Source organism: Cetorhinus maximus, chromosome 10 (genome assembly GCF_964194155.1).
Source record: "Cetorhinus maximus chromosome 10, sCetMax3.hap1.1, whole genome shotgun sequence".
Classification (NCBI taxonomy): domain Eukaryota; kingdom Metazoa; phylum Chordata; class Chondrichthyes; order Lamniformes; family Cetorhinidae; genus Cetorhinus; species Cetorhinus maximus.
The window spans coordinates 16,912,502-16,930,053 of NC_135888.1; the positions used below are offsets into that span (position 1 = coordinate 16,912,502).

The 17,552-nt window shown below is 42.2% G+C and overlaps 1 protein-coding gene across 4 annotated transcripts in view; it reads right to left on the minus strand.

Annotated features, from left to right (window-relative positions):
• fubp3 (far upstream element (FUSE) binding protein 3) overlaps positions 1-17,552 on the minus strand; it is a 91,283-nt gene that overhangs the window by 58,234 nt on the left and 15,497 nt on the right. For all 4 annotated transcript variants that reach the window (XM_078550057.1, XM_078550056.1, XM_078550055.1 and 1 more), the window contains exon 2: positions 3,129-3,234. In XM_078550057.1, the coding sequence (XP_078406183.1) occupies positions 3,129-3,234 (106 nt within the window). The remainder of the gene's footprint in view (positions 1-3,128; positions 3,235-17,552) is intronic.

Below are 17,552 nucleotides of genomic sequence, written 5' to 3' on the forward strand. Positions count from 1 at the left end.
TGTGCTGCATATGAACTCAAATGATGAAAGATACTTAAAATTGCCATGGAAAACCGCTAGCAATACTACAATGAAATTATTCTGAAATAGGATAGATTTTAAAAAAAGCTCCATTAGACTTCTAAGGAATGCCCAAAAGTGATACACTGGGAAAGGAATCAGCGGAAGAGTGGCATTATATTTCAATTCCACAGACTCAGGTCAACTGGGCAGATGATTTATAAAGAGCAGAGGTTATAACTTCTAACTACAAAACAAAGACATAAAAACAGTTCTTTGGGTGGTGGGAGGAGGGGAAGACGACAGAGGATTTGAACAAAAAAAAAAATTGAGCAGCAATCGTTTAATAAAAACATTATATTGCAACTAAGCTATAAAGAAGAAGAAAATACTCTTGCTTCCTAATGCATTTTGTTTAACACTCTCCTGTTTGATCCCCCTGTGCGTGCCTTTGGATGTAGTAATGTTCCCACAGTACTAAACAAACTACTGAAAGCACCAGTGCTTCCTGGTCACCAACAGAGTGCCTGAGTGCAGTGTTATCAGGCCAGCAAAGCAATTTTGTGGATACATCATTGGGGGAGATATGGCAACCAATTGGGAACAGTGACTTCAGCTTCCTTGTGTGCATCTGTTTGGCTGCCATAGAAATGGTCCCACGGTTTATATATCAGGCATGAATCTGGTGCTTTGGAACTCCTTTTTGAAGTAGTTCTGCCATTAAATGTGCCACTAATAGATCACCGTGCTTCATATTTGCCATTTCCACTAATCAACACTATAAGATCGACATATTTCACAGAATTTTAACAACACAGGAGGTTTGGCCCATCGTGTCTGCGCCGGCTCTCCAAATGAGCATTATGACCTAGTGCCATTGTCCAACCTTTTCCCCGTACTCTTGCACATTGTTTCTATTCAAATAATCATCTATTGCCCTCTTGAATGCCTCAATTGAACATGCCTTCACCACACTTCCAGGCAGTGCATTTCAGACCCGAGACACTCGTGTACTTGGAACCATATTTTCACTATTTTCTCAAAAGTGCAGATTTAGAATTGTAGGGGAAATCGACAAGTCCAGCTTCAGCATTTATTTAGATCATTCATTGCCAAATGTTATTTTCAGAGACCAGTTTAACAGTGACTGCCAAAGGTCAATAATAACTGTATGAAACAACATGCCTGCTGAATTTTTTTAATTCATTCATGGGATGTGGGCATCACTGGCTGGGCCAACATTTATTACCCAATCTGGATTGCCCTTGAGAAGGTGATGGTGAGCTGCCTTCTTGAACCACTGCAGTCTATGTGGTGTAGGTACACCCACAGTGCTGTTAGGGAGGGAGTTCCAGGATTTTGATCCAGTGACAGTGAAGGAATGGCGACATATTTTCAAGTCAGTATGTTCAGTGGCTTGGAGGGGAACTTGCAGGTGGTGCTGTTCCTATGTGCCTGCTGTCTTTGTCCTTCTAGATGGTAGTGGTTGTGGGTTTGGATGGTGCTGTCAAAGAAGGCTTGGTGAGTTCCTGCAGTGCATCCTGTAGATGGTACACACTGCTGCTACTGTGCGTCGGTGGTGGAGGGAGTGAATGTTTGTGGATGTGGTGCCAATTAAGCAGGCTGCTTTGTCCTGGATGATGTCCAGCTTCTTGAATGCTGTTGGAACTGCACTCACCAGACAAGTGGAGAGTATTCCAACACACTCCTGACTTGTGCCTTGTAGACGTGGACAGGCATTGGAGAGTGAGGTGGTGAGTTACTAGCTGCAGAATTCCTGGACTCTGACTTGCTCTTGTGGCCACAGTATTTATATTGCTAGCCCAGTTCAGTTTCTAGTCAATGGTAACCCCAAGGATGCTGATAGTGGGGGACTTAGCAATGGTAATGCCATTGAATGTCATGGGGTGATAGTTAGATTCTCTCTTGCTGGAGATGGTCATTGCCTGGCATTTGTGTGGCACAAATGTTACATGCCACTTGCCAGCCCAAGTCTGGATATTGTCCAGGTCTTGCTGTATTTGGACATGGACTGATGCATATGTTGCATCAGGATTTCCCTCACCAGTCATCAGTTTAGATTGTGTACCATTTGTCCTTCATCTAAAAATGAAGGAGCAACTTGCAGATAACAAGTTTTGAAATAAGGTACATTTCGGAGCTAAATCGGTAATTTTTTCTCTTCATATGAAGACATTTTTTCCTTCAAGGAGATGCATTTTTTCATCAACAGCAAACTATGCAGGCAGCCTGTTCCTACCAGCTTTGTGAACTACCTCAAACTGACAACCTCTCTTGCACTTAAACATTAGATCCAGAGCAGTAAAATGCAGGAAAAGAAATGCTGAATTCAAAAAGTTTTCCAAGGTTGTTCTTTGTTTTATGTTGTTGATGAAGGCAACAGCATTAAGAGCCATGAGGAGACTGCACAATATATTTTGTTCCAAGGTTGACTAATAATGAAAATCTATTAATTCAAATTAATTCATTAAAGGTTTAATTTTATTGCAGCTTTATCTCCCTGTTATTACTGTGTCAGCCAATGGTAAGTGGAGGTCAAGCATACACAGGCTGACCAACAAATTCACAGCAGAGCAAGATGCACAGGAAGAGACAATCTACCATCACAGGTTGTTTAGTTTCCCCTAAACACACCTCCCCTCCGCCAAACTCCTTTGTAAAAATATGTTCCATAGGGAACACAAAACAGCTTTTCCTGGATCGTAGGGCATGGATTAAAAAGAGAGCACCATCTCCCTTTCCTTTGTTCATTTATGCCAAGCATCACCTTGGCTGTGTTAACCAGTATGTAATTTGTCTGCTCCAAGTCTCAAACTTGCTGTTTAACAGCATACAATTGTTAAAGTCTTGTCTAAGTTACACCACTATGGAAAGTACCTGGCCTCCTTACAGTAACCTTATAGAAGCTTGAGATTTGTACCAATCCATCAAGAAGCACAGGTGCAAACTAGAGTACTACAGCTCCAGTTTTTCGTGCCATTCTTGTTCTGGTAGGAATCTAACTTAAAAAGTAACCAGCAAAGATTATGCAAAGGGAGCACAAAGTACTTCTAAAATCAAGCAATTACATTAAGAAAAGAAATACTGTCAGCAACACGCTGGCTTACCCCCGTCATCGAGTGTCCGTTTCTGAGTCCCATAGCCATAGACTGCAGGATCTACCACAGGAGTGGAATTGTTCAGATGTGTCCCAGCATCTATTTTAGCAGCAATCTTCAACAGAGAAGGAGGGGGGAAAAAAGAAGCAACTTAGCAGTTTAAAAACAAGTGCAACATTTAACAACCCTTTACATTGGAATATTTTGCTTTATAACTCGAATTTGGCTTTAATACAACGTGGTACCATTCAGGGTAGTGCAACTCCAACAGAATAGAGCCCCTTTGCTACAGCATGATTCACCACATTCAGAGTCAGATACAAGTAGCAGCAAGGTTCGAATTGGAGACAGTGGTGGAAGAAGGATGTGCAAATGAGAGTTTTAAAATTTGAGGGGAGGTGGGGGGGGAAGGTGAGGCAAGATAGAAGTGTTTAGGAGAGGGTTGCAGAGTATGGGCGTAACAAGATGGCTGAAGGTATTGCCATCAGTGGTGAAGTGCAAAGAGAGAGGAACAGACAGTGGATCAGTTAGTGAGGACTGAGGCCTTGGAAGGATCTATAGGCAAGGTAAGAATTTTAAAGTTGATGTGCTAAGTGATGGAGAGCTAACAACAATCAGCAAGGGTAGGGGTGGCAGAACAGGGCTGGACGTGGGACATTGTGTTGTCATTAAGCACTGGAATAATTCAACGTAATGATGTGCTTTCCTCATCTCTTTGATCCTTCAAAACTGGTTCAGTGCCAGCTTAGTAAACTATTCCTACACTGAAATAGTTAGCAACAAATCAGTATAAATGTTGCAAGATTCCAGGTAGCATTATTTTGACATATGCTATATACAACACTAAACATTATTCAGAAATTACAAATGCAATTATGAAACAAAATATAACAAAGCACCCGACAGGCCTCATGCACAATTCCAAGTGGAACAGTCACAACAAGCAAGATCGAGTGTTTTGACAAAAATGGCAAGTCATAGTTTTTTTAAAAAGAGAGGATCTAGGTTTGGGGAGCGGATTGGTGATGGGGGTTGAAATAGAGTGCTGGTGATATTGACTGTGGTCAGAACATGCTGCAGGCCTCCACAAGCTTTGAATGTTTGTCCATAGGGAGCTCAAGCTCTGCCAAGTGCATTCCATGGCCAAAGTAAAAGACAAGTTCAATGAAAGAGCAGGATTTCTAAGCGATGAGTAACTGATAATTTTGCTCGCACTGGTGTGTGGTTATGACTGGCTTCATAAAGTTACTTTAGTCTGGGACACAGATTATTTAGCTAACCATATAAATACTGTGACTACAAGAGCAGGTTAGAGGCTAGGAATCCTGTGGTGAGTAACTCGCCTCCTGACTGCCCAAAGCCCCTCCATCATTTAGAAGGCACAAGTCAGGAGTGTGATGGAATACTGTCCACTTGCCTGGATGAGTGCAGCTCCAACAACACTCAAGAAGCTTGACACCATCCAGGACAAAGCAGCCTGCTTGATTGACACCCCATCCACAAACATTCGCTCCCTCCGCTACCGATGTACAGTGGCAGCAGTGTGTACCATCTACAAAATGCACCGCAGGAACTCACCAAGGCTCCTCAGACAACACCTTCCAAACCCATGAACGCTACCACCTAGAATGACAAAGGCAGCAGATACATTGGAACACCATCACCCTGGGAGTTCCTCTCCAAGTCACTCACCATCCTGACTTGGAAATATATCGCCCATTCCTTCACTGTCACTGGGTCAAAATCCTGGAACTCCCTCCCTAACAGCACTGTGGATGTACCAACACCACAGACTGCAGCAGTTCAAGGCGATAGCTCACCATCACCTTCTCAAGGGCAAGCAGGGATGGGCAATAATAAATGCTGGCCTAGTCAGCAACACCCACATCCCATGTGTGAATAAAAAACACTACTGGTGTAAATCAAGTGCAGGATTTCACAAAATTGAAGTTCAACCTGCAGTGGACTATTAAGGAAACAATATAATCAGAAGTGAGAAAATATGGACTGCACTGGAAAGGACACAATGCAGATAGAAAAGGGGGTGGGGATTGGTGGAATCAGGACAGAGGGCAATATGGGGAGAAGACATTTCAAATGGAATTTCTATAGAAAAGGACCATGCTGACATCTAATGATCTTTTCCGGTGTCAAAAAATTGTTTTCTGAAAGGAAATATACTGAAGAGTTTAGAATTCTCAGAATACTGAGGTGGAAACATTCCACCCACCATCCATACAATAAATGCTGAATATATATATATATATATATATATATATATTGCAGCTGGTTCCAGGGCAATCACTTTAAGAGATGTTTCATTACACTATGCAAGTACAAGCTTGTAAGCCTTGGTCTGTTATTGGCAAAGGGGAAACATTATGTAAACATGGAGGGACACTGATCCCTGAATGCCAGCCAGATTTGGCTGAACACATGGTATTTGAACGTCTGACAAATTAGTGAAAGGAGATTTTTTTGCCATTGTATTTGGGAACACTGATTCATATCTGGCTACACGACCAGAATATACTGGCTGAAAGACATTAACCAAGCTGATTTAGATACATTGTATGTAATCACTTGTTCCTGAAACAAATTCAAAAATTGCTGGAAAAACTCAGCAGGTCTGACAGCATCTGTGGAGAGAAAGACAGAGTTAACGTTTCAAGTCCTTATGACTCTTCTTCAGAACTGAAGAGAAGTAAAAACGTGGTGAAATATATACTGTTTAAGGGGGTTAGGGACAGGTGAAGCTGGATAGAAGGCCAGTGATAGGTGGAGGCAAAGGAGAGATTGCAAAAGATGTCATAAAAAGGTCGAAGAGGTGTTGTTCCTGGCAGTGTTCTCTCACCTGCTTACACCCCACCCCGGAAGTATTAAATAATGGATACATGGGTAGAATGTATGTGCCAGCGTGGGTGCTGATCAGTTTGGTGGGTGGCACATTACAACTGCACCCACACCAGTCCTCACTAGACATGCACACATACATTTCCAAGGAGGCAGGAGTGTCTGGCTGATTTTCCAGTCACTCGTACAAATGTATTTGCTGCCAGCCTGGCTAAAGTTATCCAAATCAGAATGAAGAAGGGAATCTGTGACTAATTCTCCAATTGTACTGCTCAGCGCTTTGTGCTATTTCCCAAATGGTTGCATTAAAGTTTCATCTTGATGCACTGGGCAGCATTCTTGCCCAAGTCAGGTGGTTACGTCAAGCCCCACTGTCAAACTTAATGCATAATCCAGAAAGACAGTCAGGGCAGTAGTGATGGCGTGCAGCATTATCCAAGTTGGCTGGATGTGTTAGAATGAGGCACAATTCAAAGAGCCAGGAGTTATCCCGGTATTGTGGCCTCAAAACATTACCACCAAAAATACTGACTGTCTGGTCATAGATTCATTGGCTGTTTGTGGGAGCCTACTGTGACTTGTGACTACAATTGTATTTTTAATTTCACTAATTTGCAGACCAGAGAGTGCAACTTTTCTAACCAATATAAAAATCTAACAGTGATCCAGATTAAGAATGCACATACACAGCTACATTAATTTGCCTTAAACTCTCTATTGTCTGATGAACTAAAACAGAAACTATACTCTATATAAAATATGGTCTTAATAGTTACAATAATTTAAAGCTTTTCAAATCATTTGTTAGGTGTTTTTTAAAAAAAAGTTCATGGTATTAGGGTGTTTTTGCCAAGGCCAGCAATTAATCATCCCTCATTTCCCTCCAGAGGTGGCAGGAAGCTGTCTTCTTGAACTGCTGAGGTGCATGCTGTAGGTACACCCAAGGACAATTCAGGACAAAATTCCAGGATTTTGACCCAGCGACCATGAAGGAACTGCAATATGTTTCCAAGTCAGGATGGCATGCGTCTTGGAGGGAAACTTGCAGATGGTGTTTCCATGCGCCTGCTGCCCTGCTTAGGCAGTGGAGGTTACAGATTTGGTATGTTAAAGAGGCTTTGGTGAGTTGTTGCAGTTCATCTTGTACACACTGCAACCACAGTACCCCAGTGCTCAAAAGAGTAAATATTTACAGTTGTAGATGGGGTGCCAATCAAATAGGTTTCTTTGCCCTGGTTGAGTTGAGCCGCACTAATCCAAGCAAGTAGAGAGTATTCCGTCATACTCATGACTTGTAACTCATGGATGGTGGACAGACTCTGGGGTGTCAGGTGAGTTACTCACCACAGAATACACAGCCTCTAACTGCGCTTGCAGCTGTAGTGTTCATGTGGTCCAGTTAAGTTTCTGATCATTGGTGATCCCCATGATGTTGATGGTGGGGGATTCAATGTTGTTAATTGTGTCGATGGTCAGGGAGGCAGTTAGACTCCCTCTTGCTGGAGATGGTGATTGTCCGGCACTTAATTGGCAAGTAACATTCATGCCACACATCAGCCCAAGCCTAAACGTTGTACAGGTCTTGCCACATGTGGGCACGGGCAGCTTCATTATTGGAGGATGATAGGAGGCTAATGTTCTAAAAGGCAGATTTGAAGCAGCTAAGCAAAAAGATCCCTGCCTGTTGACTTTGACAATCACGAAAGAGGTCCCTGAAACTATTGCCCAGGCAACAATAGTGGTGGTTTGAAAAAAAGTAGCTTGTGATAATCAATTCCAAACAAAAACAGATTACGTGGCCATTCATAGTATTGCTGTTTGGGGGCTCAATCTGTGCAACACAGCTGTCAAATTTGCTTACATAATAGTAACGACATTTCAATGTAACTGGCTTTGTGAACTGCTTTGGAACATTTTAGATGTGATAAGGTACTGTATAAATATATAATTACACTTCAGACACAACCCAAGTTTGGAAAAACAAAATCTAATTGTATTGCTCGGTGCTTGGCGCTAATTCCCAATTGGATGCATTAGAAGTTTCACCTTGATGCACTGGGCAGCATTCTTGACCAAGTCAGGAGGTTATGTCAGGTCCCTCTGTCAAACTTAATGCATAATCCAGAATGACAGTTCAGGGAAGTACTGATGGAGTGTAGCATTACCCAAGTTGGTTATGTTAAAATGAGGCACAATTCAAAGGGCCAGGAGTTTTCCTGGTATCATGGCCTCAAAACATTACCACCAAAAATACCAACTGTCTGGTCATACATCCACTGGTTGTTTGTGGGAGCCTACTGTGCACAAATTGGCTACCAGGACTGCCTAGAAAACAACAGTGGCTACATTTCAAAAGCAACTCATTGTTTGTAAAGCACTTAAGGACATTCTAAGGACAAAATATAAATACAAGCTCTTTCTTTCACACATCCCACTATTATACACCACTGAAATCCTAACAACCAGTGGTAAACCTGGGAAAAGATCTGCCGCAATTAACTAAGAAACAACAGGTTGCCAAGTGGATAGGGAAGCTATTCCTTTGTGCGGCAACACGTTTTCTTATAGGGAAGCTCAGTGCAAAGTCAAATCAATGCCACATGTAAGTACTACTTGCATTCTCACTCTTCCCAGAGAAAGCATTACACAGCACAGTTGAAAGTGAACTCTGCCAACTATTGAAGAAACACCACTGGTCTCATACAGTAATGATCATCAGCTGATGCAACTCTAGCAACAGCTTGCTTGAGTTTTTGATAACTACTCCTGTTCAGGAGAATTTTAAAGCTGAATCCTGCTGAGTTTGGGCAGCTGAGAACACAAAAACTCAACAGGAACAAACTGAAACAAGGAAAGTGACAGCTCCAAACTGGCAAATGTACAAAAAAAAAAGCGGCACAGAATTTGATGCTCTTACTGTACTCAGTGCTCAGAGATAACTGGTTCTGGACTCTGGCAATATTTGAATATAAGAATGTAAGAAATAGGGGTAGATCATATGGGCCCCACAAGCCTTCTCTGCTATTAAATACAATCACAGCTCATCTTTGGCATCAGCTCCACTTTCCCACCCAATCCCCAAACCCCCTAATTCCCTAAGACAACAAAATCCAACTCAGCCTTAAATATATTAAACAATGGTACATCCATAGCTGCTGGAGTAGAGAATTCCAAAGATTCATAACGCTCTAAGTGAAGAAATTTCGCTGCATCTCAATTCTAAATGATCGGCCCCTTCCCCTTGGATGGAGACACTGAGGGTAAAAAACCAACAACCTCTCAGCATTTACTCTGTCAAGCCGCTTGATAATCTTGTATGTTACAATGAGATCACCTCATTAGGATTATACCTCCCCCTCACCACCACCACCTCTTCTGGAGGGGCTGGCGAATGCTGAATATTGTTTCAGTCACTGGGAGCCAGGTGGTACATCATTCAAGTTCCCATTCTTCACCAATGAGGCAAGACAAGAAGTGTCACAGGTGATTTGACCATGGAGGACATTGCAGTTCAACCTCATCACACCACCTTCAGCCAACACATGCGTATTTTCCAGCCAAGCTCACTGAATCAGGCTTTCAGAACTGGGCCATTTTCCCCATCTAGCACAGAAGCTAAGTGCAGTACCCTACCTACTGTAAGAGTTTAATACATACACACACCAGTGATGGACAGACAAAATACATTGAAAGACAATATACTTGAGGATACTTGCAGAAAAAATTCTCCATATTTATGCTCATGTGGATTGTGCTTTTAGAATCACAGAATGGTTACAGTACAGAAGGCCACCATTAGGCCCATTGTGTCTGTGTTGATTCTGTGCAAGAGCAACTCAGCTAGTCCCACTCAGAATTTGCAGGGCTATGGGTAAGCTCTCTCTTCAGGTGCTTATCGAATTCCCTTTTGAAAGCCAGATTGAATTTGCCTCCACTCCATTTTCAACCAGTGCATTCCAGATTCTAACCAGTCACTGTAAAAAAAAAAGTTTTCACCTCACCATTGAGATGAGATGGCACCAGCACCCAGAAATGTATCTGTTTCTAAGTTAGTTGGTGCAGCATGGTACAATAACAAGGTTAACAAGTCGTCTTACCGGGAGAAGGGAGAGTGAAATTGTACAGTATTTAAACAGGCAAAGTTATAGGTATATAGCCAAATATTTGCCCCAATGCTATTGACTCAGGTTGTAGATGTGTGGGCACTGCATGGTGGTACACAGAGGCTTTGCTGTCAGAACTCAAGCAGGCCTTCAGAACTTCAGAGCTCTGAAGAAGAGTCATACGGACTCAAAACATTAACTCTGTCTCTCTCTCCGCAGATGCCATCAGATCTGCTGAGTTTTTCCAGCATTTTTGTTTTTGTTTCAGATTTCCAGCATCTGCAGTATTTTGCCTTTGGCTTTGCTGTCAGGGTCTCCCAACACTTTCTGCCTTGGTTCACAAGCAGTTTGAATTTGTGTTAAAAGACAGAGCTCCAAATGACAGCACAAGGAGTCAGATCTTTACAGTGTTTTAAATTTGGCAATTGTAGAGTTTTGGATCAATGAAATCATGAATTGTCTGTACACCACAATGACTGTATTAGGCCTAAACAACTGCTAAAAGTAAGCATCTATTCTTTAGTGAGTGTAACATCCAAGGAAGGTGAAATTAGGGCTCGTGTGCAGCTATTCTAACCATATGGAAAACAAATACAGGAATGTACAACAGTACACATCTATGTGAGCAAATATTTTCTAATGCAGTGCTTTTGATTTTACAAATTTTTATTTATAGTTACAATACAGCTCTTTTCATTATTACACACTCAGGAATCACAATTTCTGCAGCCATAAAAGCAGAAACTCTATCTCCTACTGTCAGCATTATATTGGACCAGTATGCATTACATGTGTGATGTACAGGGAGTTATTTTGAGGCAGTAGACTGATTGAGATTTTGTTAGTTATAAACTATTTTACGTATATCACACATCTAGGTTACTACACTAATCACAATCTTAAAATTTCCAAAGATAGCATAGATGAGGGAGCCCTTTTATTTGAACCACCCAGATTATCTTATCACAGAAAACTACATGTCCCTTGTGCTTTAATGTCCAGAACTGAACAGAGAACCAATGTTGGAGCTTAAAATTCAAGATTCTCCAGCTTTGGTACAAAAATCACAGACTTATAACTTATTCACAATACAACTCAAATCTGCTTTGCTACTCTGTGATAACTGATCACAGTAAGTGATGAACCTACCATCAAAACCTGCTATCTTTGTCATGGTCTCAGGCTGAAAGACCATTCGCAATCTTAACATTCTATTTTAGAGCTAAGCTTCCAACTCAACATCCTTCCATCACCCAGGCTGCTTAACTTCCATTCTATCATTTGCCCTTGCCCCTTTATAAGCTCACCCGCTGCTGAAACCCTTTGGTACCTCCAGGCTCAGCTATGCCAATGCTCGACTAGGAAAGCCCCATTTCCCACCTTCCATTAACTTAAGCTCATCCAAAACTCTACTGGGTGCATTCTAACACGCACCAAGTCCTGTTCATCCATAACCCACATTGCCATTGACCTACATTTGCCCACAGGCCATTAATACCTCTTCCTTGCTGTAACTGCTTTACACCAGCCCTACAGCCCTGCAAGAACTCTGCATTCCTCCAAGTCTGTCCTTATTCGCATCCCTCTATTCCCACCCTCTACCACTGACAGACTTGTCTACAGACATCGAAGCATCCTAAGCACTGGACTTCGCTCCTTAAACCTCACCATCACCACCTTTCTCTCTTCCTTTAAGACTTACCTCTTTGCTCAAGCTTTTGGTCACATCTCCTGATGCCTCCTCCTTTAATTTGGTGTCAATTTTTAGCCTGTAATGCTCCCGTGGAGTGCTTTGGGATGTTTTACCACCTTAGAAGTGCTATATAAATGCAAGCTGTTGCTATCTCTGCTTCTCAGTCCATTTTATGCCATTCATTTTCTACCCTTTTGTTTGTGAGATTGATGGTGGAAGAAGAAAAGATGATATCAATGAACTGGTCAGGTCGGCAGAAAAGTGGCAAATGGAATTCAACCTGGAGAAGTGAGAGATTATGCAGTTGGGGAGGGCAAACAAGGCAAGAGAATATACGGTAGGGTTCTGAGAAGCCTAGAAAAACAGAGAGACCTTGGATTGCATGCCCACAGATCCCCAATGTAATGGGACAGATTGATACGGCAGCATGTGGGATACCTTCCTTTATTAACCAAGGCATAGAAGGACAGGGAGGTCATGCTTGAACTGTAAAGAAACACTCGCTAGGTCAAAGCGAGGGTACTGCGTGGAGTTCGAGTCTCCTCCTTACGGGAAGAATGTGATTGCACTAGAGAGGGTACATGAGATTTACAAGGATGTTGCAAGGAATGAAGTTACTTTTTTAACTATCAGGAAAGATTGGATAGGCTGGAATTGTTTTCTTTAGAACAGAGTCTGAGGGGAGATTTAATAGAAGCATATGAAATTATGAGGGCTCTAGATAGAGTGGGTAGGAAAGATCTATTCCCCTTAGCAAAAAGGTTAATAACCAGGAGTTAAAACCAGTGCCTTTGATCATAAAGGTAAAATATTTGCCACATCCAAGTAATAATTTTGCTTGTTCAAGAAAACCATGACTAGATTTACATCATACTCATGCCTCCTTCCCAAACTCACCACCTCTACCAAAAAGGAGGGGCAGCAGGAATATCCCCACCTCCAAGTCACACTCCATCCTGACTTGGACATAAATTGCTCCCTCCATAACAGTACTATAGATGTGCTTACAACCACACCAACTGCCAAGGTTCAAGGCAGCTTACTAGTACTCTCAAGGGTAATTAGGAATGGGCAATAAATGCGGGCCTTGCTAGCGATGCCCACATCTTATGAATGAATTGAAAAAAACTCTGTTTTCTCTAAACTCACCAAATTTCTACTTAGTTCTGACTTTTGCTGGCAACTGATTTCCTTGGCTATGAAACCCACTTTGAATGATCCACATTATTGTCACAGCCCAAATAATGAATATTTTGAGTACAATGGCTTTCCAATTGTACTCTACTTGCTCCTTTCTTCCCTGTAAAACACCAAGGCCTTTTTATTAAAAAATACATTTACTAAATCTTCAGCCGTCTATAAACCAATGGGTTCAAATATCACTTTTCCTCCCCAGTCTCCTTACATGAGCATCTTGACTACTGACCTTACCAAACGGAGGGACAACTTGAACTTGTGGAAAGTGATCAAATGCTCTTCATTGTTTGATATTTCCCTCTCTCTTTGAAGACTCTCACAGAGCTTTACCAAGACCTTAAATACTGTTCAACGGAGAGTGCAGGAGAGCATGCCAGGAGCAGCATCAGGCACACCTAAAAATGAGGTTCCAACTTAATGAAGCAGCAACATGACTACATGCATGCCAAACAGCAGAAGCAGAATGCGACAGAGCTAAGCGATCCCACAATTAACAGATCAAATTAAAGCTCTGCAGTCCTGCCACATTCAGTCATGAATGATGGTAGCCAATTAAATAACTAACCAGAAGGGGAGCCTCCACAAGTATATTCATTCTCAATGATGGGGTGGCCCAGCATGTCAGTGCAAAAAACAAGGCTGAAGTATTTGCAACCATCAGCTAGAAGTGCCTCAGCATTTCAGATGCCAGTTTTGAGCCAACTTGATTCACTTCACTTGATATCAAGAATTGGTTGAATGCATGGGCTTGGGATCTTGACAACATCCCAGCAGTAATACTGAAGACTTGTGCTCCACAACTAGCTGCGCCACTAGAAGCTATTCCAGAACAGCTGCAACACTGGCATCTACCTGACAATGTGGAAACTTGCTCAGGTGTATCCTATACACAAAAGGCTGGACAAATCCAAACAGGCCAATTACTGCCCCAGTCCACTCACAATCATCAACAAAATGATGGAAGGTGTCACTGACAGTGCTGTCAAGCAACACTTACTCAGCAATAGCCTGTTCACAGACACTCAGCTTGGATTCCACAAGGGCCACTCAGCTCCAGACCTCATTACAGCCTTGGTCCAAACATGGAAAAAAAGAACTGAATTCCGAAATGAGGTGAATGACTGCCTTTGACATCAAGGCAGCATTTGATGAAGTGTGGCATCACAGAGCCCTAACAAAATTAAAGTCAATGGGAATCAGAGGAAAGCTCCTCTCTGGTTGGAGTAATACCTAGCACAAAGGAAGATGGCTGCAGTTATTGGAGGCCAATCATTTTGGGGCCCAGGATAATGCTGCAGAAGATCCTCTGGATAGTGTCCTAGGCTCAACCATCTTTAGCTGCTTCATCACATCACAAGGTCAGTAGTGGGAATGTTCATTGATGATTGCAGTGTTCAGAAGCATTTGCAAATCAGATATCGGAGACACAGACACACACACAGAGACACACACAGACACACACACACACAGACACACACACAGACAGACACACACACAGACACACACACAGACACACACACAGACACACACACAGACACACACACAGACACACACACAGACACACACACAGACACACACACAGACACACACACAGACACACACACAGACACACACACAGACACACACACAGACACACACACAGACACACGTATAAATACTGTGGCTACAAGAACAGGTCAGAGACTGGGAAATCTGCAGAGTAACTCACCTCCTGACTCCCCAGAGCCTGTCCACCATCTACAAGGCACAAATCAGGAGTGTGATAGAATACTTTCCACTTGCCTGGATGAGTGCAGCTCCAACAATACTCAAGAAGCTCAACACCAGCCAGCAGAAAGCTTGATCTGCACCCCATCCACAACCTTAAATGTTCACCCCCCCTCCACCACCAGTACACTGCAGCAACTCACCATACCTCTTTTGACAGCACCGTCCAAACTCATGATCTCTGCTGTAGAAGGACAAGGACAGCAGATACATGGAAACACCACCACCTGCAAGTTCCCCTCCAAGCCACACACCATCCCGACCTGGAGCTATATTGCTATTCCTTCACTATCGCTGGGTCAAAATCCTGGAACTTCCTCCCTCACAGCACTTGGGTGTACCTACACCACATGGACTGCAGCGGTTCAAGAAGGTGGCTCACCACCACCTTCTCAAGGGCAATTAGGGATGGACAATAAATGCTGGTTTTACCAACGACACTCAGATCCCACGAATGAATAAAAAACAATTACTTGAAGGAAGTTAGTACCATAAAATAACTTCCTATATGTTGAAAGACTGCAGGAAAGTGAACTGCTTAACAGGAAGTTGCCACTATTTCCAATGGACTCCAATAAATACAGAAATCCTTTAACGAATGGCAGACAGGTTATTTTAACGAAATTAAGATACTGAAGTCTTATAGGCGAAGATGAAGTCCAAAGATTAAATTCAGAGCTTTCTTCTGTCAAGGCCATGTCTAGCCTGTTTACGGTGTTTATTTTTAATAAGCATATCACTACAGGTCAATCTAGTTCTGGTCTGATGTTTATGGCTATATAATCTAGGTATTTAATTTTAGTGTCACTTACTCACTGTACACTGAATATCTACCTAAATATAGCAGAGGAAGAGAATCCTGATCGCTATATTCTAGCTTACAGGATACATCACACGTAACATGACCTCTTCAACTTCAGAGAGCCGGAATAAACAGACTGCGCCTCAGGCTATAAATTATTAGTCAGTTTTATTGAACAGCAAATCATGCAAATGTAGCCGCAGATTTACAATAATCACAGGGGTTATCACTCTCCTCAGAATATCAAACAAACATATTTCTGCTACTCTAACACATTATAAAACACAACTTTGAAACTCAGCCACTTACGCGTCAGTTTGCTACACCGTCTCTGACTCTCCCGATAACTGTCAAAATTACCGCTCTCTTGATGCAATATTGCCCAAGTTACGGCTTAAACCATCTTTGAAGATAGGGAGAACTCCCCTGCTCTTCTTTGAAATAGTACAACAGAGTCCATTATGCCCACCCGAGAGAGCAAATGGGACCTCTGTTTAACATCTCATCTACGTGAAAACAGCTCCAACAGTGCAGCACTCCCTCAGCAATGCACTGGTAGTGCCAGCTTAGATTTTGTGTTCAGCTCTACGTGAACCCACATCCTAATCCACTCAAACAAGTGTGTTATCAACTGAGCCATGGCTGACACTATCCAAATATTAGCACATTAAACCCTCTTTGTTCTACAGATGCCCTACAGGCATGACTAATGGACACAGCGGACAGGTAACCATCATATCTGTGCCTTTGAAATGACCTATAGTACTTATTGAAGAACAAAACATTTAAAGGAACAGAATCAAATTTAAGCAGATTTACAGCAATTACCATTGCACATCAGACCATAAAGTGCATTATCTCTATCCTGAAGATACAGCTAGAAGTATCTTGCATTTAGAGGAGCCCAATAGGGCTAGGAAGGATTGAGAGAAGAGCAAGTATTGAGAAAATGGACATAGATGATCTTGCAATGGACAGAATATGGGATTTAAAACTCAGCTCAAACAGGAGGGTAGACCGGAGGCTAGGTTGCAAACCTTCTCCTGAGACACAAACGGCAGTTTTAGTCTTCCCAAAGTTAGGACACAAAGCTCGATTCATCTAAGACTTGATGTTGGGGCAGTGACACAGTGATAGTTATGGAGGTTATTACAGGAAGTCTTGCATTTCTATAGAGCCCTTCACGACCTCAGGTGTTCCAATGCATTTAACAGACATAGACGAACACTTGAAGCATCGTCTTTGTTGTAACATAGGAAATGTGGCAGCCAATTTGCACACAGCAAGGTCTCACAATCAGCAATGTAGTAAATTACCTGATTTTTGTTTTAAAACATTGGTCGCAGGAAAAATATTGAACAGGACACCAGGAGGAACTTCCCTGCATATCTTTGATATAGTGCCATGGGATCTTTCACGTCCACTTGAGGGGGCAGATGGGGCCTCGTTTTTAAAGTCTCATTGCAAAAATGACAATTCCAACAGTTCAGTACTGCACTGGAATGTTAGCCAAGATTATGTGCTTCAGGGAGTGCAAACTGAACCCTTAACCTTTGGCAGAGGTGATACTGCTACCACTGAATCACAACTTACAGTACTGATGGAAAGGCAAAGCTAGATATCAATGTATCCCAGATGAGGCAATGCTCAAAGAGCTGCAGGGAAAAAGATGGAACCTTGGTGGATTACCAAGTTCTCCACCTCTACATTCACTCAATAAACATGCTTTGAATCTTACTAGGACTACACCATACAAAGCAAAATTCACACCAGATCTAATTTCTTTGCCACAGATTCTCATCTAATCTCAGTCACAGTTACAGCTTTGAAATAAAACTCTCTCTCCTGACTGGCAGAGTATTTCCAGCATTTTCTGTTTTTATTTCAGAATTCCAGCATCTGCTGTACTTTGCTTTCTGTTATGGAGATTGTTGAATGCAAATTAGATGGTATTCTATTGGACCACTGGGAAACCATTTAAACTTAATTCCTCATGTTAAGAGAGCTGATGTTGCAAC